Consider the following 27,964-nt stretch of genomic DNA (forward strand, 5'->3'; position numbering starts at 1 on the left):
CTTCCAAACAATAACCACCTTCCATTTCATTCTCCTCCTCCTCCCTTCCTGCAGCCCAAAGATGTCAAATTAAATGGCGAGTACAGTATGAAATTGTTGTTTCTGGTAGGCTAGGCACTTTTTATAACTTTTTGGTTAGTACATTAGAAAAATTATTGGTGTTCTGGTAAATTATGCACATTATACAACTCTTTTTTATTATGAAAAGGTTAATTAAGTGTTGCTGTGGGAGGTTCAGAACGCATTATGGGTATTTCCATTATTTCTTATGGGAAAAATAGTCTTGACTTACAACCAACTTGAGTTACAACCAGCCCTCGCGAACGAATTGAGTTCGTAAGTCAAGGGTCCACTGTACATTGATTTGAGTTTGTAACACTAGGTGTAAATTTTGGCTATTTGTTTAAAAAATAAATAAATAAATAAATAAAAATTTTCTTATTTCAGTTTTTTTCTGTTGACGTTCACATGGTACAACAAATTTGTCTCTCCCACTCTGAGTTAATGGCATTTATCTCCATTCTTTTCACAAAAGCAGTGATGACCACAGTTGGTGCTGTGATTGATACCTGCTCAGAACTATCTGTTGTACCAGCAATCAAAGATACGATGTCCCATGACCGCTATCAGACTACCACATGGCATTTGAGCTTTGACAAAAAAAGGCACCTGTGCAGAATGTGTGAGAAATGATAGATTTGCAGCGATCTCGTACATCTGCCAACATTTTGTCGAGAGCTGCGTCTTGAGTTACAACTCAGGGCAAAGACACAATTAGCCAAAATTTATACCGGGTGTTACAGACTCAAATCAATGTATGTTTTCACTGTATTATAGTAATAATACCAGCAGCTCAGTACTCAAAACGCGGAGCACCTGGCCTCAAACCTGGAACCTTTGGGTTATAAGGCAGCAGTTCTTACCTGTACACCATTTAAGAATACATAGCACCTTCCTGTCAATTGACATTTGAGCTTGGGTTTTTAACTCATTGACAGCAACATGTAAAGCGAATGTTTTTTTTTCTTTGGTTATATTCTTGAATAAAAGTGCACGTATTTATTTAATATTTAGACTAAAGTCTTCACACATTATACAATTTACGTCATTATTAGTATAACATGGAAAAAGTTTCTGCTGTAGGTATATGTGCAGCATTTCTTGCCTTGCATTTCCTTTCATCCTACACTTAGACAAATTGTTGTAGACAAGGAACACACATGAAATGTATATATTCCAAATAATGATATATTATTTACCCTATAAAACTCGAGGCACCTCACTGCCAGATAAAGAGACTTGAGCTCTGAGAATCTTGTTACAGACTCTGCTCCGTCCGTGAGGATAGCAGGCTGCTTGCTGCTTGTGCTGATGAACACATTTACGAAACAAAAGACGCTGATGGAGAGGTGTGAAGGAATTTAAGGTGGCCCGGGATTAGGAGTTTTCAAGCTTGAGCTCTGAAAATTTTGCGTTGGACTCAGCTGCGTCGGTGGAGGGGGATGGGAAAGCAAGCTGCCTGCTGTAGGCGCTGATCGACAGACACATTTACAAAAGACGCTGATCGAGAGGTATGAAGGAATTTAAGGTGGCCCAGGATTAAGAGTTTGTAAAAGCAATTAACAACCTTTCCCACTAGACATTAATGATTTTGCAGTCAGTATGGTGAAATCCTTCAGATTTTTGGGAACACCTATCATAGATAGTCTCAGTTAGGATATTAACACAACTTCCATCACTATATGATGGAAGATAAATCATTATATAATTATATACACTTCCATAAAAAAATTAAAAGTACTCACTTTGCAACCAGGCAGATATTGTGGTGTCATCGTGTTTCATCTTTTCCTTCTCTGGATTTGCCAGTGCCTCAATAATACAATCTTTCCAAAGTGTTAAAGGAAATGTTTAATGCAAAGAAGCAATATAAAAAGAAACATTCATTTGAAAACAATACAAAGCTAATTACAAAATATCTAAATCTGCTTTTGCCAGGTTACAAAAACTCCACACCTTTATGAAAAACGTAACACACAAATTGATTAAAACATAAACCTAAATGGATTGCCTAATTTTAAAAAAATAATTATAATCATTGAATAGCAGTGGAGTCTTTTTACAATAATTATAAAATATTCTTTCTGACTTCAAGGAAGAAAAACTAAAATTATTTTGGGGTACTACTATGTTCACCACCAATCAGTGCTGCATGACAGAAGTGTAAGAGCAGCAGGACTGTTTCATTTCCCTTTGGAAATGTTAATCGAGTCTTGCAACCAAAATTAAGAATATATTGAAGACATGTTTTCATATATTGGCTTATTCTTGCTCAAAATAAAATTTATCAATTGCTTCTGCACACCTAGCAAAAAATATGCAAACACTAAATTACTTGTACATTTGCTATATTTAGAATTCATTACAACGTAAACAAATATTTCTCTTTTCAATTCAAACATATATGTTGTTTATAATGAGAAAGTTACCCCAAAACCCCAACAATCCACATGCAGTCTCACAAACAAATCTACTACAAACCATTTAATAGGATACAAGCCAAAACATCATAATTTAGAGATGTGAGGTACTTCAGAGAATCTACAACTGGCATAATAAGGTTGTCATACCATTGGATCTGGGACAGCATCTGAAAAACAAAAATGAAGTTGCAATATTTACAGTGATAACAATCATCCATCTACTGATGAAAATATACAAAGCAAAATGCCATTCAGCCTGTGAAATCTATTACTGTCAAACCATTATTTCTCTACTACTCATTAAAATGGGCAATTACTACAACTGTAAAAACTGAATCATTTAAAAAACTCTGGTATACTTCACACATTTTATTTTCATTTACTGTTTTCACTAAGAAAACCTGCTCATTTTAAGACAAATATATACTCAATTTTCATTGAGATAAAAACGTTTAGCCAACAGGTGTATTCTTTATTATTCTTCTTCTGAAATCAGGTCAATTGTATGAACAGTGCACATATTTACTTCTATAATGTACTGCTTGTAATTACTTTTGTATTGCCATGAACAGTGTTGGTCAATAAAATTCAAATCCAAAGCACTTTTTGCAATGAATATGCAGTGTTTGCTGCTGACTTAGATGTGCATTTTTTTCCCCAGAGCCCCATGACGATTTGCAAGGCCAGTGTAATATCACAAACTTCACACATGCATAATCCATCTCACATTTAAGTCCCTCCCTGATCTGCTTCGTGCATATATGATGTCTCTTGGTGAGTGCATTTCCAGACCATTTCTGCAGTTTTGTCTAACTCGTGATGAAGTGAACTTCATGGTGTCCTTGCATTAATTGTCACGAATAATTTTTATTATCCAAACAAAGCGGATAGCAGAAAGCATGTGTTAAGGATAACAGAGTAAGTGTGTTTAATAACAAATAAGCGAAATTGAAATTTTAAAAAAGACACTCTCTGCCATTGCCTTATAAAATAGTTAAAAAATAAATCATAAATCATTTGCTAATGAATGCCCTGCTAATGAATTTTGTTTATTCGGTTAAATCTTTAAAGAGTGTTGTGCTTTACACAGGAATGGACAAATCAGTAGTCAAGATGCCCAGGACTACCAGTTTTTAACTCCAGATTTCCAAACTACAAACTCTCAAAGCCTGGCAAACTAACAGATGTTTCAGATCTTTGATCCATGCAATATTTTCCTTATCAAATACAATCTGATAAAAACAAAAGACCAAATTCTTCATTTACAATCTTAACTTTGGTTTAACTTTTAAAGATGACTGGTTACAGCGTGCCAGACTGCTATAACTCCTGTCTAAAGCCTGGTTTATCTTTGACATGTCCATGCAAATTGAGAGGGCAGCACAGCAAAACTGGAGTCGGATGTGGAGACTTTCAATGGATTTTTGCTGCATGCTGCACACAGAATATTTTCTATGTGGCAATGTGGGTGCAGCGCTATGTACTCTATATGGTGAATTCCAAGGATTGGTTGGTTAAATGGGTGCTGGAAAGATGAACAAAGGGTTGAATATGACTCAGAAGGTTAACAAAGCACAAGAAAGACATGCCAATCACCCACTCGCAACACATGAATGGAGTTCAAAAACAGAATTCTGGAAAAGCAGTGTAGGATTGAAATAGTCTCTTTATAATAAACGAATAGTAAATTATTTGACAAAAAATACAAGGTAGAAACTTCAATAGATGAAGCATTTAAGGGAAATTTGAACTACTTTAAAGCACCTAAAACAGCCATTAGACACAGGTGATAAAATGTACTTTTGAATTTACTATACTCAAAAGGAGCACTTCAGGTCCCTAATCAAAAAGGTATACAGTACAAGCTTATTTTAGACTACGGTTTAATGTTGCCAATTACATTACGAATGTATGACTTGTATCACTGGTCATTATTACCAAACACAGCAGAAGATTCCAACATGAGCAACAGCAGCATTGTGGAGACCATAAAAAAATCCAATTCATCTTATAAGTAATAATATACCTACATAATCAAACAAAATGGTTGGGTTGCTATGGCTCAGTTTTCCTATCTGCCTTCCAGAAGGCTTCACATTTTCCTTAGTCAGTCGCCTAAGAAAATAAAAATATGATTAAAGGGTTTATAAAATTAGATTAAACTGGAAATCAATCTACACAAAAAGACTTCCCAATGTGCATTCAATTTATGTAAATAGAGCAAAAAATAAATAATGACAACATAATTATCATGGGTCAAGGCAAAATTGTAAATGAGGAAGGAAATCTGACAAGGCAGCAACAGCAGCCATGCCTCAAGCTCAACAGAACTTTAAAAATTGAAAATTAGAAGACACTGAACTGTTGAACACTTATAAAAAGGTGAACACACACAGATTTTTAAGTTTTTATCTTAAAGTACTCTTCAGTCTCATTCACAGCTGTGTGTTTACAGAGATGTGCATTAACAAAGTTCCAAGCAAAATGCTGTCCTTGGTTTAAGTCCATGGTTTGAATAGCTTGGACTGATTGCTTGTATGCTTCTCACATTTCTGCAATGGGCCAGGCTGCTTCTGTTTTCCTACCACATCCCACAGATATGCATGTTAAAAACAGTTCTAAACTTGCCTGTGGGTATATCTCTAAATAGGAACTCTGAAAGGCTGCCTCTTTATCTACGTGTGATGTACATTGCATTAGGCAAGAATAAAAATGATGTGTTCCGAGAATCTGTGCCACTACTCCACAGCAAATACAACTCATTTCATAGTTTGGCTGAGATTAAAAGATAGGTATTCTACTTACTGGAGTGAGAAGGCAGATAAGGAACATCTCTAATTTTTTTTGTTTTATATATGTAAACTCAAATTCATACTCAATTCACATTCAAAATAGCACTGAAATTTATTCAGGAAGGTTATACAATCTAAGTGGCTATCAGTGAAAAGCAGGCCACTGACTGGGTGTACAAAATATCACTCATAAGTATGCACTCTTAACTATCCATGTCATATAATCAGGAAATCACAATTTTGCACAAATGTTTAATGTACAAGTAGAGGCAAACTATGACTTGGTACTACGAGAATTAAAATACTTCAGTGGCAATGTAATTTTTAACAAACCAATATACTGATATCAATGTGGAGTTGGATTTTACACCACAGTGTTGCTGGTGGTTTGCTAAAATATATGCCCCTAAGCAAGTCACTTAACCTGACCATGCCCAAACTGTAACAAGTAGGTATAAACTGTAATACCGCAGCTTAGCATTTGAAAAGCACCATTAGAAGGTGCTCACTGCAAAAAGTTGCTATATACTTTAAATATAAGGAAATGTTGTTTGTATTTTCAATTATTAACGTCTGGAAGTCATGTTAATAAACAGCTGCAAAACACATAAAAATGATTAAAAAATATCATGTACAAAAATATGACTTACTTCATAATATATTTGGCTCGGTCAACAGTCTGGGCTTTCACTTTCACAAGAAGGGGGTGGCTATTATAAGTTTCATTTTTCCACTGTCCGTATAAACGGTACCTGTGTGGATGGAACAAAAACAGAATAAAAACCTATCACTACAATTTTCTCCAAGATTGATTACTTCTCATAAGGATACTAATGATCAGAAGACTAATTTAGTAAGAATGACTTCATTAGGGGCCAAATAGCAATCAACAATGCTGAGGTTTCTAAAGCCTTTTCTTTAAAAACAAAGATTAATTTAATTCTAAGAAGTTATGAGGTTGGGATGGAAGAAGGGGGCAGCAGTGCTTATGGAAAACCTACATTATCTAAGGAAGAGTAAAATTCAGCCACAAAATAAAAGTATTTTATTTAAATAAATTTTTAAAAAACTTGCAACACCACTTACCTGTGCTGGTAAGGGAACATTTTGAAGAGCCCCCAAAGCTCTTCAGACATGCAGGCATTACAATCCATTAGCGTCAGAGATGGGAGCAAAACTTGGTCAGAAATACTGAGAAAACAGCTCAGCAAGGTCTCCTGCAAGCAAAAAAAAAAAAAAATTAAAAGCCTATAAATGTTCAGAGCAAAATGGACTTCAGTTTTTTTTTTTTTGGTTTTTATTTTAATTTTAAAGAGGAAATCTTTATTAAATGGAACTGCTTTAACTGCTGAGAATTAACTATAGCAGGTTATCCTTCCAAAAAGTCTTGACATATAAAAAAAAAAAAAAAATACAGAAAGGTAATCAACTACCATTAGCATATCTAAAATCCCTGCATTTGTTAATTTTACTAATGAATTCATTTTTAATCCATCCATATTTTTAAGTTACTATAGAAAAAAAGAAAAAAGGTACTTTTTTGCATCACTACAAAGGACACTAAAATGGATCTAGACAACATCTGAAGGTTGCTGCCATAATCCCAACCAAAAAAAACCTCTCGCTGTTCCAGTGTGGTGCCGAGGTGTCACGCATTGCATGGCTGCACTTGGTTCCCAATCCGGATGGTTCGTCGTATGGTGGGTGCGGTAACGTGCTGTATCAGCACAAGTTCCCAACCTCATCCTCCTACTGGATGTTGCTGCTCATGTGACTGTTCAAACATTTCCCAAATGGGCTTCACAGACAAGGAGAAGGGCCAATACAAAAAGAGAGACTGATGCTACTTTGTTTTGTCCTCAGTTTGGTGTTTTAGCCCCCAACACTACAATCACTAATCTTTCTTCTGCACTGGAAATAGTAACCAATTTAAATGCCCATTCATTCCAAGAACTTACTGCTGAATAAGTGGCTATGGGAACTGTTCTTCAAAATCGCATGGAATTGGACATGACCCTATCCTCTCAAGGAAAAATGTATGCGATTGTTGGTTCCGAGTGTTGCACATGCATTCCAGATGCTTCTCATACTATTACAGACAAGACTCTTTACATGCAAAACAAAGCATGTGGAGCAGGAGGTTCAAACAATGGTGTTCTTTTCAGAAAATAATTAAGAGACGTTTTTGGGACATGGAGCTATACAATTCTAAAGTGAATTTTATATATATTGTTATTAAGTTCAGTGGATTGGTTATGTTTCCTTTGGACGTTTCTTGAAAAGTCTTTACATTAGCATTTAAACATATCTGTTCTTCAATCTTCATTAGAATCAAATTCTTCTGTAATATCACTACCATATTCACATTTTCTGGACTTTTTGCATAGAATAGATATTGTTTAATTGAAAAAGAAAAAAGGGGAGGGTGTGAAAGAATATATGCTCAATTTCTATGCATCTATCCTGTTACTAAGAAAATATACAGTATGTTGTTTAACAATAAGTAATGAACTGGGTTTCAGGTATGTTATTTTCTTTAACTTGCAACTAAATCTGTATCTTTATAGTTACTTATTAAATATTCTTCTTCTTTCGGCTGCTCCCGTTAGGGGTTGCAACAGTGGATCATCTTCTTCCATGTCTTTCTGTCCTCTGCATCTTGTTCTGTTACACCCATCACCTGCATGTTCTCTCTCACCACATCCATAAACCTTCGCTTAGGCCTTCCTCTTTTCCTCTTCCCTGGCAGCACTATCCTTAGCATCCTTTTCCCAATATACCCAGCATCTCTCCTCTGCACATGCCCAAACCAACGCAATCTCGCCTCTCTGACTTTGCCTCCCAACCGTCCAACTTGAGCTGACCCTGTAATGTACTCTTTTCTAATCCTATCCATCCTCGTCACACCCAGTGCAAATCTTAGCATCTTTAACTCTGCTAGCTCCAGCTCTGTCTCCTGCTTTCTGGTCAGTGCCGTCTCTAACCCATATAACATAGCTGGTCTCACTACCATCCTGTAGACCTTCCCTTTCACTCTTGCCGATACCCGTCTGTCACAAATCACTCCTGACACTGTTCTCCACCCATCCCACCCTGCCTGCACTCTCTTTTTCACCTCTCTTCCACAATCCCCATTACTCTGTACTGTTGATCCCAAGTATATAAACTCATCTACTTTCGCAACCTCTACTCCCTGCATCCTCACCATTCCACTGACCTCCCTCTCATTTACACACATGTATTCTGTCTTGTTCCTACTGACCTTCATTCCTCTCCTCTCTAGAGCATATCTCCACCTCTCCAGGGTCTCCTCAACCTGCTCCCTACTATCGCTATAGATCACAATGTCATCAGCAAACATCATAGTCCACGGGGACTCCTGTCTAATCTCGTCTGTCAACCTGTCCATCACCACTGCAAATAAGAAAGGGCTCGGAGCTGATCCCTGATTTAATCCCACCTCCACGTTGAATGCATCCATTGCTCCTACCGCAGACCTCACCACTGTCACACTTCCCTCGTACATTTCCTGTACAACTCTTATGTACTTCTCTGCCACTCCTGACTTCCTCATACAATACCACAGCTCCTCTCGAGGCACCCTGTCATATGCTTTCTCCAGGTCCACAAAGATGCAATACAACTCCATTAAAGCACCTAAAAAGGTCTTCTCTAAACTTCTCCATCAACATTCTCAGAGCAAACATTGCATCTGTACTGCTCTTTCTTGGCATGAAACCATACTGCTGCTCACTAATCATCACCTCACTTCTTAACCTAGCTTCCACTACTCTTTCCCATCACTTCATGCTGTGGCTCATCAATTTTATTCCCCTGTAATTACTGCAGTCCTGCACATCCCCCTTATTCAAAAATATCGGCACCAGTACACTTCTCCACTCCTCAGGCATCCTCTCACTTTCCAAGATTCCATTAAACAATCTGGTTAAAAACTCCACTGCCATCTCTCCTAAACACCTCTATGCTTCCATAGGTATGTCATCTGGACCAAATGCCTTTCCATTTTTCATCCTCTTCATAGCCGTCCTTACTTCCTCCTTGCTAATCCATTGCATTTCCCAATTCACTATATCCACATCATCCAACCTCTTCTCTCTCCCATTCTCTTCATTCATCAGCCTGTACAAAGTACTCTTTCCATCTGCTCAACGCACTCTCCTCGATTGTGAGTACGTTTCCATCTTTATCCTTTATCACCCTAACCTGCTTCACATCTTTCCCAGCTCAGTGCCTCTGTCTAGCCAATCAGTACAGGTCCTTTACTCCCTCCTTAGTGTCCAACCTCTCATACAACATATCATACGCCTTTTCTTTAGCCTTCGCCACCTCTCTCTTCACCTTGCGCCTTATCTCATTGTACTCTTGTCTACTTTCTGCATCTCTCCGACTATCCCACTTCTTCTTTGCCATCCTCTTCCTCTGTATACTCTCCTGTATTTCCTCATTCCACCACCAGGTTTCCTTTTACTCCTTCCTCTTTCTAGATGTCATGCCAAGCACCCTTCTTGCTGTTACCCTTACTACATCTGATGTAGTTTCCCAGCTGTCTGGTAACTCTTCACTGCCACCCAGTACCTGTCTCACCTCCTCCCTAAACTCAACCTTGCAGTCTTCCTTTTTCAACTTCCACCATTTGATCCTTGGCTCTGCCCTCGCTCTCTTCCTCTTCTTGATCTCCAACGTAATCCTACAGACCACCATCCTATTCTGCCTTAACTACACTTTCTCCTGCCACTACTTTGCAGTCTTCAATCTCCTTCAGATCAACTCTTCTGCATAGGATGTAATCTACCTGTGTGCATCTTCCTCCACTGTTGTATGTAATCCTATGTTCCTCCCTCTTCTTAAAATACGTATTCACCACAGCCATGTCCATCCATTTGGCAAAATCCACTATCCTCTGACCTTCTTCATTCCTCTCCTTGACACCATACCTACCCATCATCTCCTCGTCTCCACTGTTCCCTTCACCAACATGTCCACTGAAATCCACTCCAATCACCACTTTCTGTCCCTTGGGTACACTGTCCATCACTTCATCCAACTCACTCCAAAAATCTTCTCTCTCACCCATTGCATACCCAACTTGCGGTGCATATGCACTAACAACATTCATCATCACACTTCCTATTTCCAGCTTCATAATCATTACTCTGCCCGACACTCTTTTCACCTCCAAAACACTCTTGACATACTGTTCCTTCAGAATAACTCCTACCCCATTTCTCCTCCCATCCACACCATGATAGAATAATTTGAATCCACTTCCAATCCACCTGGCCTTACTCCCCTTCCATTTAGTTTCTTGCATGCACAATATATCAACCTTCCTTCTCTCCATCATATCTGCTAACTCTCTTCTCTTACCAGTCATACTGCCAACATTCAAAGTTCCTGCCCTCAATTCCACTCTCTTTACTTTCCTCCTCTCCTCCTGCTTCCGGACACGTCTTTAAAAATTATTATTATTTAAATATGTGGCGGTGCATTTTTTGTCCTGAAAAAGAGCATGTAATTAATAGTTACTAACTACAATTAACATTTATCTCCCTTATAATTAAAATTAAGGAAACCACTTTATTTGAAATTCAGTTCTATGATTTCCTTCAATTATTTTCAAGTGAGAAGGAAATTCTCTACATGCCCCAAAAGTTTCAATTTAGCTTATTTGTTGCACAACGTAGATATGGATAAACAGAAAGGCAGCTTACCATTTTTCCTTTGTCATCTTGTTTGCTGTCACTCTGAAATGAAAACAAAACAAGCATAACATAACATGAGTAAAATATATATTTAATCAGAAGTATAAAAACAAGCAAAGTAATATTAAGAAAATTAAAAATGACAAAATGGACAGGTACAGAAAAAACACAAGACAGGCAACACTGTAAGTTGTTAGCGTTAATGATATCTAAATTATCAAAAATACAACAATCTATGAAAATAAAATGCATTTACCTTACTAGTTATAATAAAATAAAAAAAACTTTTCCTAGAGGTCTTGGAATTTATAATGGCAAAAGACGATGTGCACTATTTATTTTCAATGATTCTGGCAAATATCTGGTAACAATTTAAACAATCTAAGGTTGTATCATACTAGCATTATATATTAAAGAAATACATATGTAGGTAATTAAAGACCAGGGCACTAAGCACATACTGACTCATTCCTTTGATGAAGGAAAAATCAGAAAACAGTTCATTAAGGTCTGAGGAAGCGTCCTAGTAAAGCACATTGCTTAATGAAATGATATGCATGACGACATGCAGCTATAAATTATCTTTACACATTATGGTGATTAAAATATGCTCAAATATAAATATGGAGATGAGAAATTAACAGTGTTAAGGATTACATAAATGCAATTGTTATCTGAAACAGTGACTTGTTATATTCTTTTGCTTTTTGAAGTATGTGAATTTCCCCTTGGGATTAATAAAGTATCTATCTATCTTTAATTTCACTCTGCTGTGCATTTTAATATCTAGGACAGTAATAACTGAATGACATATAGTGACCGATAAGTGAATTGATATGTCATTTAAGGAATAAATTTGTTACTTGAGATCTGTGTGGAATGATATATATTGAATATTTTTATATTTTTTCTTCTGCTTTTTTGTGTTGTTCCAATTTAAGCAAACAAAACAAACAAGTGAATACCAAAGCATTTGGAATAGTTAATTTTTGGGAGACGTAGTGCATTTTCTGAAAGAAGCGAAGGGATGCCAGTATTTCTGGCCATGACGATGCTGCAGAACAATGCCAGAAAAAAAAAAAAAAGAGCAACCTCCTTCCCAATGTACAGAGAATCCTACCACCCACATACTGTATATGAGTATTTGGCTGTTGTTCTCAACCGAGAACACAAGATCTTGCACGGTATTATAGCACCTCTGCTCCTCATTCTGGGGGTGAGGGAAAGGCATAAGGCCCCTGTATCTAAATGCGTATCCACTATTACCTGGCACATAAGACATAACTGCAACAGTACAGACCATATCAAATTAGGATTCAGCAAGTTACATAAACAGCAAGATAGCCACCAAGCCAGTACCATCACATCTGCCATAGCTACTTTGCCTCAAAATAAACTAATCACGGGCTGACCCAGGCCACTTAGCCACGACGTTTGTCAGTCTCAATTGGGCATCACAGATAAATTGTGCATTAATGATATTTAAGTGCTTCTGGTTAACAAAAGCAGTGTCATTCAACCTAGGTGCCCTTATCGCAATAGGAGTGCAATAAAGTGCTCTGATTAAATGAGGAGACCAAGCTCCATTGCAAATTGTGTTTTTATGTTGGCAAAAACATTATATCAGTATACACAGTTGGAAACTTAAGGGTAAATTCTGCATAAACATTATGAAGTTTTTCTTTACACAGAGAACCACAGACACATGGAAAAAGCTAAAATGTAGTGTAGAGCACAGCAGGACTTAAGGGACTTTCAAAACTAGACTGTTATTTTAGAAGATTATGGATAGATATGGCGGTCTTTGTTGGGCTGAACTGCCTGTTCTAGTCTAGATTGTTCTAATGTATGTACACCTACACCATATAAAAACTGAACACAGTGCCTCACTGGTCGATTAACGGATTCCAGCACAGCAGGCTTGATGGACTGAAGCTAGGCAGAGATATTGCTGGCCTCTTAGCCAGTTCCCTGAGATGTGACAAAAAGTAGCCTATATAAACTAATGAAAAAAACAAAGTTCTTTGGTACAAAAACCCAGCATTGGCACCCTAAAAAGGCAAATAAAATGTAGTCTTTACATCATAATTATCTCTTTCGAGGTTTAATGTATTTGTTACATCAATATATATTATAACAACGGCTCAGTGATACGAATTATTATACAGGCAAGTCGTCATTTAGATGATTTGGCTGCATTTCTCAACTGGATCAAGGGTGTCATCACTCCCCAGTTTCTCAGAAATATTACATACAGATGGGTCAGAGTTGCCATAAATACAAGCACATTCTCCCGTTAGGTTTTCTTTTATAAATGCTGACTTTTGCAAGGAAAGCTGTGAATGCATTTTTTTTACTTTTTTTTGTGCATACACAAGTGTTATAAATCTGACCCAGGAGTCAATTTCCTAATATACAGTAGGTTGTATCAAAAATAAATTTGAATTTATTCGGGACAAAAAAATGCATCCCTAAAACCCCACAAAGAAAAAAAAATGAATTTAATTTTAGTAAAGTTCTAGTTCTGCCAGTGGTAAAGAAAGGAACTACAGGCAAATAATAAATTATAATAAAAATTCATAACCAGATCAAAAAAAAAAAAAAAAAAAAAAACCACACACACCTCTACCACTAACAATAATGTTAATATTTTCCAAACTCTTATCACAAATTTATTTAATGGCTGATAAGCTCAAGTCAGGGGAAAAAAAAAAATCAATGAAAGTACCATTACTGAATGACGCTCTTAGTAATTCTTTTGGAAATGTATACACCTTGACAATTGGCATCTTGACCTCAGATAGACACCTTCTACTGTCTTAATTGCCAATCCCCTCAGCTGCAAGCAGCATAAATCAGACATGTGTTAACTTTGATAAGTAATGGCAGGAGCGGTTGTCTAAGGAAGACTTTACAGTTTAGAACTAAGCTTTCACTGAAACATCATAAACTCAAATATATCCCTAATTTAACACATTTTCTATATGTTTCCTATTGCACAATAAGTTAAATTGCAGGTTATTTGTGAGAGTAAAAAACATTATGGGAAAAGCATTTTTTAAGCTTGGGGTGCTAAAGCTAACCACAAAATCAAGGATTTTACATTCACATAACTTTACGAATATACCACTCGTTGTAATATAATAGCACATTACTGCTAAGGACACAAAGACATACAGAATAAGACACTTTTCTCCAATGTGAAATGTGAAAATTAACAATTTCAATACTTTGAGAAAAGCATCTCTACATTCAGCGGTCTAGTCCTCAAAGAAGTTAAGATGGCAATAATGAGCACTTTCTCTTTGCAGCTCATTAATCTTCTTTGAAGATGATACTAGATCATCAGCAAACAGGTTGTAATTAGTGAAATGATTACCTTTAAACACAAGCACACTCATGACTAGTATAGCTGAACTATTGTTTTTTTACCATTCTGAAAATGGTCTGAACTTAAACTTCATATTTTTCTATCTCAAAAAAAAATAATCAAAAAAACTGTATTAAACAAGAATATTTCTGAAAACTGAAATGACAAACTACTGTGTATTATAACTGCTCACTGTATATAAAGCATAAAGAACTTAATACGAGTCCTAGAAATTAGATAAAGCCATACCTCCTTCATGAAGCCTTTTCCTAAACGAACAATCTTTGCAAATAAAATGGGATCATGAGAAAGATGAGGACCAAGGTAACACAACATGATGAAAACCTCTTTCCTCAACTCTTCAAATGTCTCAACTGGTTTTGGAGCTTTCTTATTTTTAAGAGGGCAAATGGTGGCTCCTTTTGCACCCTTAGGCACTCCAGCTCTACAAAAAAAACATTAAAAAAATATTTTTAATTAATTACTAATACAGTGGTTCTAGATAATACTTTGCTTTGAAAAGTTAAAAAAAAAATGTTTTTTATATAAATCAATAAAGTTAAAATAGTGGAAATGGTCAAAGAGTTGTATTTAACATTATACAACAATAGCAACAAAACCAGCAGAATGAATTTTCTATATTGCTATTAAAAGACAAAGATTACAATAATGGGCTTCAATCTCAATTCCAAAAAAGTTGGGACACTATGTGAAATGTAAATAAAAACAGAACGCAATGATTTGCAAATCTCATAAACCCATATTTTATTCATAACAGAACATAAAAAATATATCAAATGTTGAAACTGAGACATTTTACCATTTCGTGAAAAACATTAGCTCGTTTTGAATTTGATGGCATCAACACATCTCAAGAAAGTTGGGACGGGGGCAACAAAAGGCTGGAAAAATAAGTGGCACTAAAGAAATAGCTTGAGTAACATTTTACAGCTAATTAGGTTAGATTAATTGGCAACAGGTCAGTAACATGATTGGGTATAAAAAGAGCATATTGGAGAGGAAGAGACTCCTTTAGAAGTAAAGATGGGCAGAATTTCACCAATTTGCAAAAAAACTGCATCTACTAATCGTGGAACAATTTCAGAATACTGTTCCTTAACATAAATGGCGAAGACTTTGAATTTGTCATCATCCAGAGTACATGACATCATTAAAAGATTCAGATAATCGGGAGAAATCTGTGGGTGCAGCGGACAAGACCGAAAATCAGTATTGCATGCCAGTGATCTTCGAGCCTTCAGGTATTAAAAACAGGCACGATTCTGACATGGAATTCACTGAATCGGCTCAGAACACTTCCAGAAATCAATGTTGAACAAAGTTCTCCATGCCATCCACAAATGCAGGTTAAAGCTCCATCATGCAAAGAAGAAGCCAGATTTGAACATGACCCAGAAATGCCACCATCTTCTCTGGGCCAAAGATCATTTAAAATGGACTAAAGTAAAGTGGAAAACTGTTCTGTGTTTGGCTAAATCGAAAGTTTAAATTCTTTTTGGAAAACATGGATGCTGTGTCCTCTGGACTACAGAGGAGAGGGACCATCTGGCTCGTTATCAACGGTCAGTTCAAAAGCCTGCATCTCTGAAATTGGCAGCTTGCACATCTGAAAAGGTACCATCAATGCTGAAAGGTACATATAGCAACATATGCTCCCATCCAGATGACATCTTTTCAGGGAAGGCCTTGCATATTTCAGCAAGACAATGGTAAACCATACACTGCATCTATTCCTACAGCATGGATTTGTAGTAGAAGAGTCCGGTTGCTGAACAGGCCTACCTGTAGTTCAGACTTTTCACCAATTGAAAACATTTTGTGCATCATCATATGAAAAATACAACAAAGACGACCCAGGACTGTTGTGTAGCTAGAATTCTATATCAGACAAGAATGGGACAACATGAGGGGATGCGACACAGTAGTAAAATTGGCCCTGTCCCAACATTTTTGAGATGTGTTGCTGTGCCACCAAATTCAAAATGACCTGATTTTTTTTTCTTAAAATTGTAAATTTACTCAGTTTAAACATTTGATATGCTTTCTGTGTTCTATTGTGAATAAAATATGGGTTTATGAGATTTGCAAACCACTGCATTCTGTTTACATTTTACAAGGCGTCCCAACTTTTTTAGAATTGGGGTTGTATTTATATAAATCACTATAGTTAGAATAGTGAAAATGGTCAAAGAGATATATTTAACATTATAAAATTACAATAAAACTAGTAGAATGAAATTGCATACAAAAACGATTAAAACACAAAGATTAAAATACTGGGTTTCCTATGTATATGATTTACTACCTTCGGTACAAAGGTTCAATGATTATATGAATAAGCTGGCACAATGCAAGTGCTATAGATTTATGTGATGTAGCATAAAATGGAGGCATCTGGTCCATAATGGTCTGTGCATGTTGCCAGTCACCAATCCTAAGTAATGCTTCTAGGAGTCCAAGCTTCTGGTTGTCTGGTGGCTGTAAAAAGAAATATTAGACATAAGCAGCATCCAACAGAACAAGTGCTTTCAATACAAATAAGTTAGCAAAGATAAATACCAAGTTACACCTGAGATAAGACTTTCTAAATATTTGTGAGATGACAGCACAACAACATTCATGAAATAAAGTAGCATTACACAAAATCTGTTTTGATAAGAATAATTAAACTGATACATTGCTGTATGTAAATGTTTGAGTCTGTGCTCAGAAGTACTTCAGGTTGCTGCATAACATAAAATGTTCAAAGTACAGCTTTGAGACTTATTGAATCTTTCGCTTATGTACTCAGGGCATAATCCAATTTAAAACAATTAACCATAACATACCAAATGTCAAAGAAAAAATTGTAACTAACAAGTAGTTTAAGATTTAAAATAATCACTTTTTAAAATAAGACTAATACAAATCATTAGAAGAATGTCAAGTATTAACTATACATCAAATTAAAATTAATATACGATGAAAATAACCAAAAACCATGTGCAATAGTGCATGCCTTCTCATTCTTTTCTTCTTCCTTTTCTTTTTCCTTCTCCTCTGTCTTTTCTGAAGGAACCACAACCATTGTAAGTTTTCGTGCAATCTGTTTCGCCTCCATGATCTCCCGTTTGTGTTCCTCCAAAATACTTGAATCAGCAGGAAGAAGCTAGAAAAAATAAATTAGTTTAATACCCTAACAGAAAGTCATGAAGAGGCTAAGAGTGTAATCATACTAGGCATGTTTGTTCCATACCATGCCCAAGTGTGATTTTCCCCCCTCCCTACTCCTCCGCTGGCCTGCACTCAGTGTGCTTAATGTTCTGTGCCCAGGCACACTTTGGTCATAACCATGCAACTTTGTGTAAAGCACAAACAAGATCCGAACACAGAGTGACAGCATTCACATCAAAATGATTTTACTTATTTTGTGGTTGTTTTAGAGTCTTGTATGGCAGCATAACACTCAACCCTCTTACAGATTTATTGATTGTGCAATACAGCTTTTTGCTGGTAATCGTGCTACATTTACGAGGAGATTTTTATGGTGACAAATGATGGTAAGGGAGGAATTTGTAGATTTTCTTGCCAACTACAATTCACGTTCATTGGTAAGGCGAGAATAAAGACCTGTTTTTAACTGAAAAGATACTGAATGAAATGATAATTGCACTGACTTTTCGCTTCGACATCATGTCTGTTTGAAGTGCTTAGGCACGTATAGCGATCACACTGTTCCCAAATGCTACCAAACCGTGCTCGGGCCCACCTCTTCCAAGTGGGTCAGGGCACGGTATGGTTGCCCCAGCACAAAGAGATCACACTAGTCAAATGAACTAGACTTTGTGGGGTTACATGTGGACAAACTTGCTTGGGTACTGAATTAATTGCCAGTGTGAGTACACCCTAAAAAGTTTACACTGAACTAAAAACACTGCTTTAGTCAAAACAAGTCTAAAACCCTAATGCTTGTAAACAAATCTCTTATGTAAAATATTCTAATATTATTATTTTATTATTAATAAAAAATTGAGCAAAAGTTTTTTTATATTTATGTCTATGGGTCCCCAATAGGGCCCAGAAATACTAATCACACTTGATGTTGCACTATTATAAGAATGCCCTATCTTTAAATTAGTTACCAATGTAATTAAAAAAGACCACAGTACCTTTCCAGTAAGGACCTAATATACTTATTAAGAAAATAATGACATTTATGCAAAACTCTATTTACAATAAAATAATGAATTTTATATAATGCTCACATGTACATAGAGATCTTCCAGTTCAATTAAGTGCTGTTGCAGCAGCGCTGCAGCCACATGATAAAGTGATAAGGGAGTCTCCCCGTTAGGCTCCTAAAATAAAGCAAACAACTCAATCTCAAAATATTTCACTTAGATTATTCCATAAATATTGCTTATACTGTAAATGTAATTCACATGGAAGCAGATACACTACTAATGTAAAAGTATTCTTTGACAGTTCCATTAAAGAGATTAGAAAAGCGTTTGCCCAGTTCATCAGAGCAAATAGTTGCAATAAAGAGGGGTTCGTACTCTTTTTATATAATGGGTCTTCAGAAAAACTACAAATGATACATCCATGAGGACTCTACGTACAACGTTAATATTAAATAGGCATAGCAACTGGGAAACCATTGAAAAAAATCATCATACTTAAAACACAATTTCCTTATATAATGAGTATAAAGCCTGAGAAAGAAGCATATTTTAACATACAACTACAGCAAATTAATCTAAATTCAATTCTTACTCACAAAGCACAACAATGCTCATTAAATACATTTTAATATTTAACTTAGCAGGGGAGAAAAACGTTTCCCACACAATGCATAAAGTAATGCATGTTTCTATTACATGATCAAAGTACCACTGTGGCACAATCACAAACAAGAAATGCTTACCTGGTAAAATTTGAACTTAAAGCCTAAAATATGACACAGTGTTTGTGGTTCACACATGTAAGATTTTATGAGAGGTATGAAGAATTCATCTTGATCTGATCTACATTCATATACCTCCAAAATAATATCCAGTACCCGATTTGGATCCAAATTGAAGCATCCTGGGGACAAAATATTCAATTAAAAAGGATTTTATCAATGTATGGCTTTACATACTCTTCATTTACCTTAAAATAAACATTGTTCATTATCTTTACTGTAAGCAAGATCCATTGTGAACACAGCATGGTTATAAATACCTGATATCCCACTGTTAAAGAACCAAATTTACCAGAGCTCACGGTGACAAGCAATCACTATGGTATACTTCTACGCCACACCAAAATAAACAAAAACAAAAAACACCAAAAACTATGGCTTCAAAATAAGTTGGCAAAAACTGATCAAATTTTACAAAAAAAATGTGAAGTTTACACTTTGCAAAAGAATGGCCTAGGAATGATACACAGGAAGTTACTATACATTCCACAGATAGATATAATAAAAGATTATTATCTTTTCACAAATACACTAAACAACACAGTAGCAACCATGGAATTCTTACCTATTAATGATTTGATGCTCTCCAAGATTAATTCACTGGTGATGTTCCCAGATAGGTCTTGTCCAAGCTCTGTTATTAATTTGGCATATCCTTCATTCTCTTCTCTCAGCAAGTTAAACTTCTGCTGTTTATAACTGATTTAAAATAGAATTCACTTATCTCTCAGAATACATGCTCTATTACATATAATATGTAATATATTATTACATAATGCCATTTTGTTCCACTAGTATTTATTTACTTGTCTGTTTGCGTTTTATTAATTAGGCACACATAACACATCCATATTACTAACCGAGAATGGTAAACCGGATATGGAAGCAGGGACCTGCCCGTGGACGCAGGAGACATAGTGCGCAGTCGCCACACAAAGCCCCCCTCCCCAGAGTGAAACGGGAGAGACTACGAACGCGCGCAGGCGCCACACAAAGCCCCCCCGCCCAGGAGCGAAACGGGAGAGACTACGAACCGTCTGACATGCCGCAAGAAGGATAAAGCGAGGTCAGAAATAAAAGACAGAGTAGGAAACAAAGTAAAACGTCATAAAGAGGTTAAAGAACGGGGCCAAACACATGGAGAGCAGGTTACAGATGATGAAAACTGTAATGCAACAGCTTCAAAAAACCTAGGCACGAAACACATGCACAGCGAGATACAGAATATAAAGGCAGAAAAAAACGACAGTTAAACATCCACACCACACAGCGGAGGCAGACCCGGAAGGTTCAGGCGCCTACATCGCGCGTCAGAAGGCGCGGGAAAGTACGAAAGGCAAAGGCGCCTACACAGCATGGTAAAACCCGACATAATACGGAAGGCGCAGGCGTTGCCGCCATATTGTGAGTGGCACTAATGCGTAGTGAAGGCACAGGCGTCACCGCCATATTGTGCGTGGCACTACTGCGGAGTGAAGTTAGGAATAATGTGCTGCTTGGGATCGTACAAAACGCCGAACGCGACCCACCATCTGAAACTGCGGAGGCAAAGCAGGCACGGGTTCAAACCGAACGAGCTCGACTGATGGATATACGCCTACAATGCGCGTCTCAAACCGCAGAAGCAGGGCAAGCACGGGTTCAAAACAACGCAAGCTCCTACAACGCGCGTCTGAAACTTCGGCTGCCCAGCGGGCACGGGTTCAAAACGCCGGGGGTAGGCGAGCAAAGCCCCCTTGTTCTACATGATCCTGCAAACGCTTGATCAAAAGGTCTCTTTCCCTTCAAACGGTGCTAATCAGGCTTATTAATCGAATCAGCTAATACGGAAAAACAATTGTTAATGACAGATTATTTTATCAATCACAATACACATTTCTCATGACTGCAGCCATCTGAGACACACTACAGTCAGTGATTTAATTTTAATTATTATACAAAAGAAATTTCAATTCAGACCTACTTTTGCAAGCATTCTACTAATAACTTTAATTGACAATTAAACAAATAAACTTGACAAGTAAACTCCATATGCAAAAACCATTTCTGTCTGCTCTTGTTTCTCTACATGTTGATACATTGATCAATAAAAGGTGTAATTCTCAAATTACTTACAATAGCTTGGTCTTGATTTTCACAATTTTTTGGTTAAACTGTTGAGCTTGTTTGATGAGTCCAAGGGATTCTAATGTCTCGGGATCCAAACGTTCTTTAAGAACTGTGTCTGATACCAAGCACTTTTGAAGAATAAAAGTAAAAGTCATTTACAACTCTGGAAACCTCTGCAGAGACAAAACTTACAAGCATAATATAAGGAACTTCCTAAGGAAATGTTTTAAATTGCATGCACTTAAGCAACAAAACAAAATTTTTATTGATTAAAACATCTATACAAAAATCATTGCATGTCTCAGTGAAATTTAAAAACACACACACCAAGAAATAGGAAAAAATCAATACAGAGAAATGGAGGTATTAGTCATGGCAGCTGCTGTCTCATGGATCCAGTTATCTAGGTTTGAATTACATACCAGCATACAAAACTGAATATATGTGGAATTAGAATATCTAACTCACCTGTATGAAGGCTTTTCTCTATGCTACTTTATTGTATGTTAACAACTTCAGGAAGGTTGGGCATGTTAGTGTGTGTGTGTGTGTGTGAGAGAGATATAGAGAAAGAAGGCTCTGCGTGCATGCGTGCGCGCATGCGAGAGAGAAAAGTCTGCAAAAGTCTGGCAACTCACCCAGAGTGGGTTTCTGCCTCATGACTAATGCTTACAGTATATCAATACATTTAAAGGCAAAGTGATAGCTAACAGCAACTCTTGTACACGTTTTCCTTTGATATGGAAAATACTGAAGGAATTTGGGTCAGCAATGAAGGCCTTATTATAATGAGTCCATTTACTGACGTTCACCCTCATTCACTTTAAAAAAAGAATTTGTGTTTATTGGCGGAAAGTTGGCTCAGACTAGAAATCCAGTTTTTAAATATCATGGTAAAGGCAGAGGGAAGAAGTTGTTATGATCAAAGTACCAAGGTCTGTGGAGCACTCTGCGGCAATACACTGTACAGTGCATCTGGAAAGTATTCACAGCACATCACTTTTTCCACATTTTGTTATGTTACAGCCTTATTCCAAAATGGATTAAATTCATTTTTTTCCACAGAATTCTATACACAACACCCCATAATGACAACGTGAAAAAAGTTTGAGATTTTTGCAAATTTATTAAAAATAAAAAAAATTGAGAAAGCACATGTACATAAGTATTCACAGCCTTTGCCAAGAAGCTCAAAATTGAGCTCAGGTGCATCCTGTTTCCCCTGATCGTCCTTGAGATGTTTCTGCAGCTTAATTGGAGTCCACCTGTGGTAAATTTAGTTGATTGGACATGATTTGGAAAGGCACACACCTGTCTATATAAGGTCCCACAGTTGACAGTTCATGTCAGAGCACAAACCAAGCATGAAGTCAAAGGAATTGTCTGTAGACCTCCGAGACAGGATTGTCTCGAGGCACAAATCTGGGGAAGGTTACAGAAAAATTTCTGCTGCTTTGAAGGTCCCAATGAGCACAGTAGCCTCCATCATCCATAAGTGGAAGAAGTTCGAGACCACCAGGACTCTTCCTAGAGCTGGCCGACCATCTAAACTGAGCAATCGGGGGAGAAGGGCCTTAGTTAGGGAGGTGACCAAGAACCTGATGGTCACTCTGTCAGAGCTCCAGAGGTCTTCTGTGGATAGAGGACAACCTTCCAGAAGGACAACCATCTCTGCAGCAATCCACCAATCAGGCCTGTATGGTAGAGTGGCCAGACGGAAGCCACTCCTTAGTAAAAGGCACATGGCAGCCCACCTGGAGTTTGCCAAAAGGCACCTGAAGGACTCTCAGACCATGAGAAAGAAAATTCTCTGGTCTGATGAGACAAAGATTGAACTCTTTGGTGTGAATGCCAGGCGTCACGTTTGGAGGAAACCAGGCACCGCTCATCACCAGGCCAATACCACCCACCAAGCATGGTGGTGGCAGCATCATGCTGTGGGGATGTTTTTCAGCGGCAGGGACTGGGAGACTAGACAGGATAAAGGAAAAGATGACTGCAGCAATGTAATGAGACATCCTGGATGAAAACCTGCTCCAGAGTGCTCTTGACCTCAGACTGGGACGACAGTTCATCTTTCAGCAGGACAATGAAACCTAAGCACACAGCCAAGATATCAAAGAAGTGGCTTCTGGACAACTCTGTGAATGTCCTTGAGTGGCCCATCCAGAGCCCAGACTTGAATCCGATTGAACATCTCTGGAGAGATCTTAAAATGGCTGTGCACCAAAGCTTCCCACCCAACCTGATGGAGCTTGAGAGGTGCTGCAAAGAGGAATGGGCGAAACTGGCCAAGGATAGGTGTGCCAAGCTTGTGGCATCATCTTCAAAAAGACTTGAGGCTGTAATTGCTGCCAAAGGTGCATCGACAAAGTATTGAGCAAAGGCTGTGAATACTTATATACATGTGATTTCTCATTTTTTTTATTTTTAATAAATTTGCAAAAATCTCAAACTTTTTTCACGTTGTCATTATGGGGTGTTGTGTGTAGAATTCTGAGGAAAAAAAATGAATTTAATCCATTTTGGAATAAGGCTGTAACATAACAAAATGTGGAAAAAGTGATGCGCTGTGAATACTTTCTGGATGCACTGTATAGCACTGGGTTACACAACTACCTTCAATAGGGAGTCGAGTTATTAAAAGAATTGAAAGATGGATAAGTATCAATTTTAAAATTAATTCAACACTCATTCTTCATAGTATCTATTGTATAGCACACATTATGAATGCATTTCTGGTTTGGTCTGGCTTTTGACAATTGAGTCTCATGATATCATTCAACATGGCTGGAGTTTCTGACCTGTTTACACCCACTCATGTGTTTAAAAAAAAAAAAAAAGTCAACTTCAGTGCTGTTGGAGCCTTCACCAGGACACTTAATTGAGAAAAATGGCTGCAAAATACTTCAGTTTTATTGAAAACGTAGACAGAAAACCACAACAAAACATGCAAGACTTTATGTAAAATTTGTTACCGAATGATACAAACTAAAGAGGCTAAAACAAACAACTTAGTCAAACAATTGAAGGGAGACAATGAAGTCAATACAAAATTTTACAAGAAGTATCTGGTCTCTAAATAATGGAAACAAACTGTTTCATGTGAAGTACGGATATGATGTTTATTTTATCTACAGGTTAAACATATTTTTGTAGTCAGTTAAACGTTCAACGCATCAAGACGGGGTCTACAATTATTTTTACCTCCAGGACAATTTTATTTTGCACTGTTCATTCAGCACTAGAGCTCCAATGATCCCTATATTTTTAACCCCTCACTGCAAAGTGTGCTGCCATAGAAATCGTAACACTATGTTTTGACATTGTTTATGATCATTGAGTGAACCATGTAAACGAAAAGTGTGGAATTTTCAACTGTGGAAATTTGCTTTCTTTAATTTTACTACAAGCGATTTTAAAATTAAATTTCACCACATTTACTATATAATTGCAAGGCACTACAACTTTTCAGTGCTCAACTGCATAAACAATGCCTACTACTCTGTGTGCTCATATACAGGGCGAGTCAAAATTATGTTAACATTTGAATGGCGGAAACAATTTATTCACAAAAGATACTTCATATGTGCAAGATGCTTTACAGGAATGTCTCCACCTGTTCGCCATCATGTTCAACGCATGTACCATATGTGGCACATAATTTGTCCACAAAAATTGCATACAAGTATATACATAGCAGTACCATTAGTGTTAACATAATTTTGACTCAATCTGTCATGAATTAATACATCAGGGCTCATCTGCATCCCAACAAAAGCACAGCTAACAGCACAGAATGTTGACAGCTATCCTCACAGGTAGCGCAGTGGTAGTGCTGCTGCTTTGCAGTAAGGAGACTGTGGAAGATTGTGAGTTCGCTTCCCGGTTCCTCCCTGTGTGGACAGCGCTTTGAGTACTGAGAAAAGCGCTATATAAATGTAATGAATTATTATTATTTTATTATTATTAATGAAAGTATAATATAACAAGCGACAGAGTGAATGTATCTGACAAACCAGTGAATGTATCTGACAAACCAGTTCATACCACTTTGTTTTTAAATCATGTTCTTAAACACACTTAGAGGATTATCCTATCCCAATCAGAGTTTCATAAAGCAATTCCTAAACAGTGTTATTTTTTTCACATCCACAACGACAATTAAAGCTATACTAGCTCCCTGTGAAGAAAATATAAACACTGCCATAAAGTGCAGTGTTAGAACACTGAAAATGAAGAGCTACGCAACGCAGACAGCATGCAAGGTGAGTTCACTAAAGACCATATGGCACATTAAGCTGTACTTCATGTCATCCAAAAATTTCTATGAATTGTCTATGTTTAAATATTTATCAAAACCCTTTGTGTTTCAGATATTTTAGGACATCCTTAGAAATATCATTTGAAAACAGCATATATAAAGGTAGGTAATTTTTGTTATTCATTATTTGCACTTTAAATAAATTCTTTTTTTCACCCGGTACAATGCCTTCCAATGGCAGAGGGAGAGAACAGATAAAACAATTACACAAATTACTTACCAAACATGCTCCAACCAACTGGGTAAAGTGATCGCGTTTGTTTTTTTCTTCTAAACAATTGGTTTCTATATCTAAAACAGAACAAAGAAAATATATTAATTTACAATACTGCGGGCATGTTTCAGGCAACATCTGAATGATTAACAGTCTGAAATCTAAAATTACTTCACTACATAGAGAGAAATAATTCACTTAATCCCACAAGAATATACTAATGTTTGATAGTATTGGCTATATTGCCTTATAACAGTTTTGATGAAAGCAGGTAATTCCATGCCTCTTTCAGCTTGATTATTGGACAGTCACAGGGTTCCTTATCCAAAGCAGTTGGAAAGTTAAAGATATCTTGACAAAATGAAACCTATAATAAAAATCACCCTAGTAGAATCATTCAAAGGGAGGGAAAGAAAACAAAAATAAGTGCATGTAAAGCACAAATAAAACAAACTTAAAGTGCTTTGCAAAAGTACCATGGAACCTCGGTTGTCAAATGACTCTCCTCTCAAACAAATCAGTTCCTAAACATAGTTTCTGAACAAAAAACACACCGGTTTCCAAACAAGCAAACTGGCAACCATGTGCTCCATGGGCGGAGATATATGGCGGGAGAGCACCAGTTACTCCTGCACAATTTTAAAGTGCCTTTTCTTGATTTTCTTTGTGTTTTATAGTTTCCTTTAAAATAAATAATTATTAAATAAGTCACCATGGGACCAAAAAAGGATAGGGATAGCAGCAAAGCAAAAAGAAGAATTGTTAGAACCACAAAAGAAGTGAAAAGAGAAATCACATCCAAACATGAAAATGATGTTCGTGTCTTGGATCTTGCTATGCATTTTAGTAAGGCGAAATCAACAATCTGTACCATACTCAAAAAATAAAGAGGCAATTAAAGGAGTTGATGTTGCAAAAAGGACTGAAAGTTCTTATTAAACAAAGATCACAGATGACTGAAGAAGTGGAAAAATTGTTCCTGATTTGGATAAACAAGAATTAGTAAGTTGGCAATAGTGTTTCTGAGGCTATAATTTGTGAAAAAGCAAGGTGATTACATGATCACCTGTTAAATAAAAACCCTGGAACAAGTACTGATACTGATGTGTTCAAAGCTTTTAAAGAATGGTTTGAGAAATGTAGGAGGAGAAGTGGCATGTATAGTGTGATTAGGCATGGGAAGGGTGCAAGTTCAAGCAAAGAATTTGCTGAGAAATATGTGGAAGAATTTAGTGACTTTAGTAAGGCTGAGGGGTTTTTTTTTTTTCTCCAACAAGTGATCAACTGTGTTGAAACCAGCCTATTTTGGAAAAAAATGCCAAGGAGGACCTACATCACTGAGGCAGGAAAAGCAATGCCAGGACACACTCCAAAGGAGGACAGGCTGACAGTAACCTAAATGTGCATAACCAGTAAATAATTGAGGAAACTTATTAAGGAAAAGATTAAGCAGCACGTGTGAAGAACAGGAGTGTTAGTGAGTAGTCAACATCGGCTCAGACATGAATTCACAAAAGTCTGAAGTATGTTGACAGGTAAGGCCAGAACCAAGCATATTGAGAATATTATCTTGTCAGAGAATGCACACTAACCAGTTTGAAACAGAGCATATTTATTAACAACAGTAAATGACATTAACATGCATTGTCACAGAAGGCAGAACTCTGTACTCACACACTCAAAAAACACAAAGCAGACTTGCTCTCAGATAGTCTTTGTAATTTAAAGTACGGTAAAAAATACAAAAATAAAAACATACCTAAAATGCAGAACACATCTGCTAAAACGGATGACATATCCTCTCGTAATTCCTAAAATATAAAGTTTTCAAAGTTAAAATTTTAAAAACAAGTGACCATTTTGCAAAACTCCACTGAATACTTGCAGCCAAGTAAAATAATCAGCCCACATAAACACAATGCAGCAGACACCAGCAAAATCGATTTAAAGCAGTGTATATTTTGAAAATCATAAATCTTACTC

General features: G+C 36.8%; 1 protein-coding gene across 1 annotated transcript in view; it reads right to left on the bottom strand.

The window, feature by feature from the left end:
• thoc2 (THO complex 2) overlaps positions 1 to 27,964 on the bottom strand; it is a 139,666-nt gene that overhangs the window by 94,288 nt on the left and 17,414 nt on the right. The window contains exons 4-18 of the mRNA XM_028815451.2: positions 27,741 to 27,792; positions 25,988 to 26,058; positions 21,450 to 21,571; positions 19,900 to 20,033; positions 19,296 to 19,456; positions 18,634 to 18,726; positions 17,388 to 17,537; positions 16,695 to 16,867; positions 14,618 to 14,813; positions 11,008 to 11,040; positions 6,362 to 6,492; positions 5,926 to 6,027; positions 4,514 to 4,598; positions 2,557 to 2,650; positions 1,806 to 1,886 (exon numbers count right to left, since the gene is read on the bottom strand). Of these exons, the coding sequence (XP_028671284.1) occupies positions 1,806 to 1,886; positions 2,557 to 2,650; positions 4,514 to 4,598; positions 5,926 to 6,027; positions 6,362 to 6,492; positions 11,008 to 11,040; positions 14,618 to 14,813; positions 16,695 to 16,867; positions 17,388 to 17,537; positions 18,634 to 18,726; positions 19,296 to 19,456; positions 19,900 to 20,033; positions 21,450 to 21,571; positions 25,988 to 26,058; positions 27,741 to 27,792 (1,678 nt within the window). The remainder of the gene's footprint in view (positions 1 to 1,805; positions 1,887 to 2,556; positions 2,651 to 4,513; positions 4,599 to 5,925; positions 6,028 to 6,361; positions 6,493 to 11,007; positions 11,041 to 14,617; positions 14,814 to 16,694; positions 16,868 to 17,387; positions 17,538 to 18,633; positions 18,727 to 19,295; positions 19,457 to 19,899; positions 20,034 to 21,449; positions 21,572 to 25,987; positions 26,059 to 27,740; positions 27,793 to 27,964) is intronic.

This window comes from Erpetoichthys calabaricus, chromosome 12 (genome assembly GCF_900747795.2).
Source record: "Erpetoichthys calabaricus chromosome 12, fErpCal1.3, whole genome shotgun sequence".
Taxonomy (NCBI): domain Eukaryota; kingdom Metazoa; phylum Chordata; class Cladistia; order Polypteriformes; family Polypteridae; genus Erpetoichthys; species Erpetoichthys calabaricus.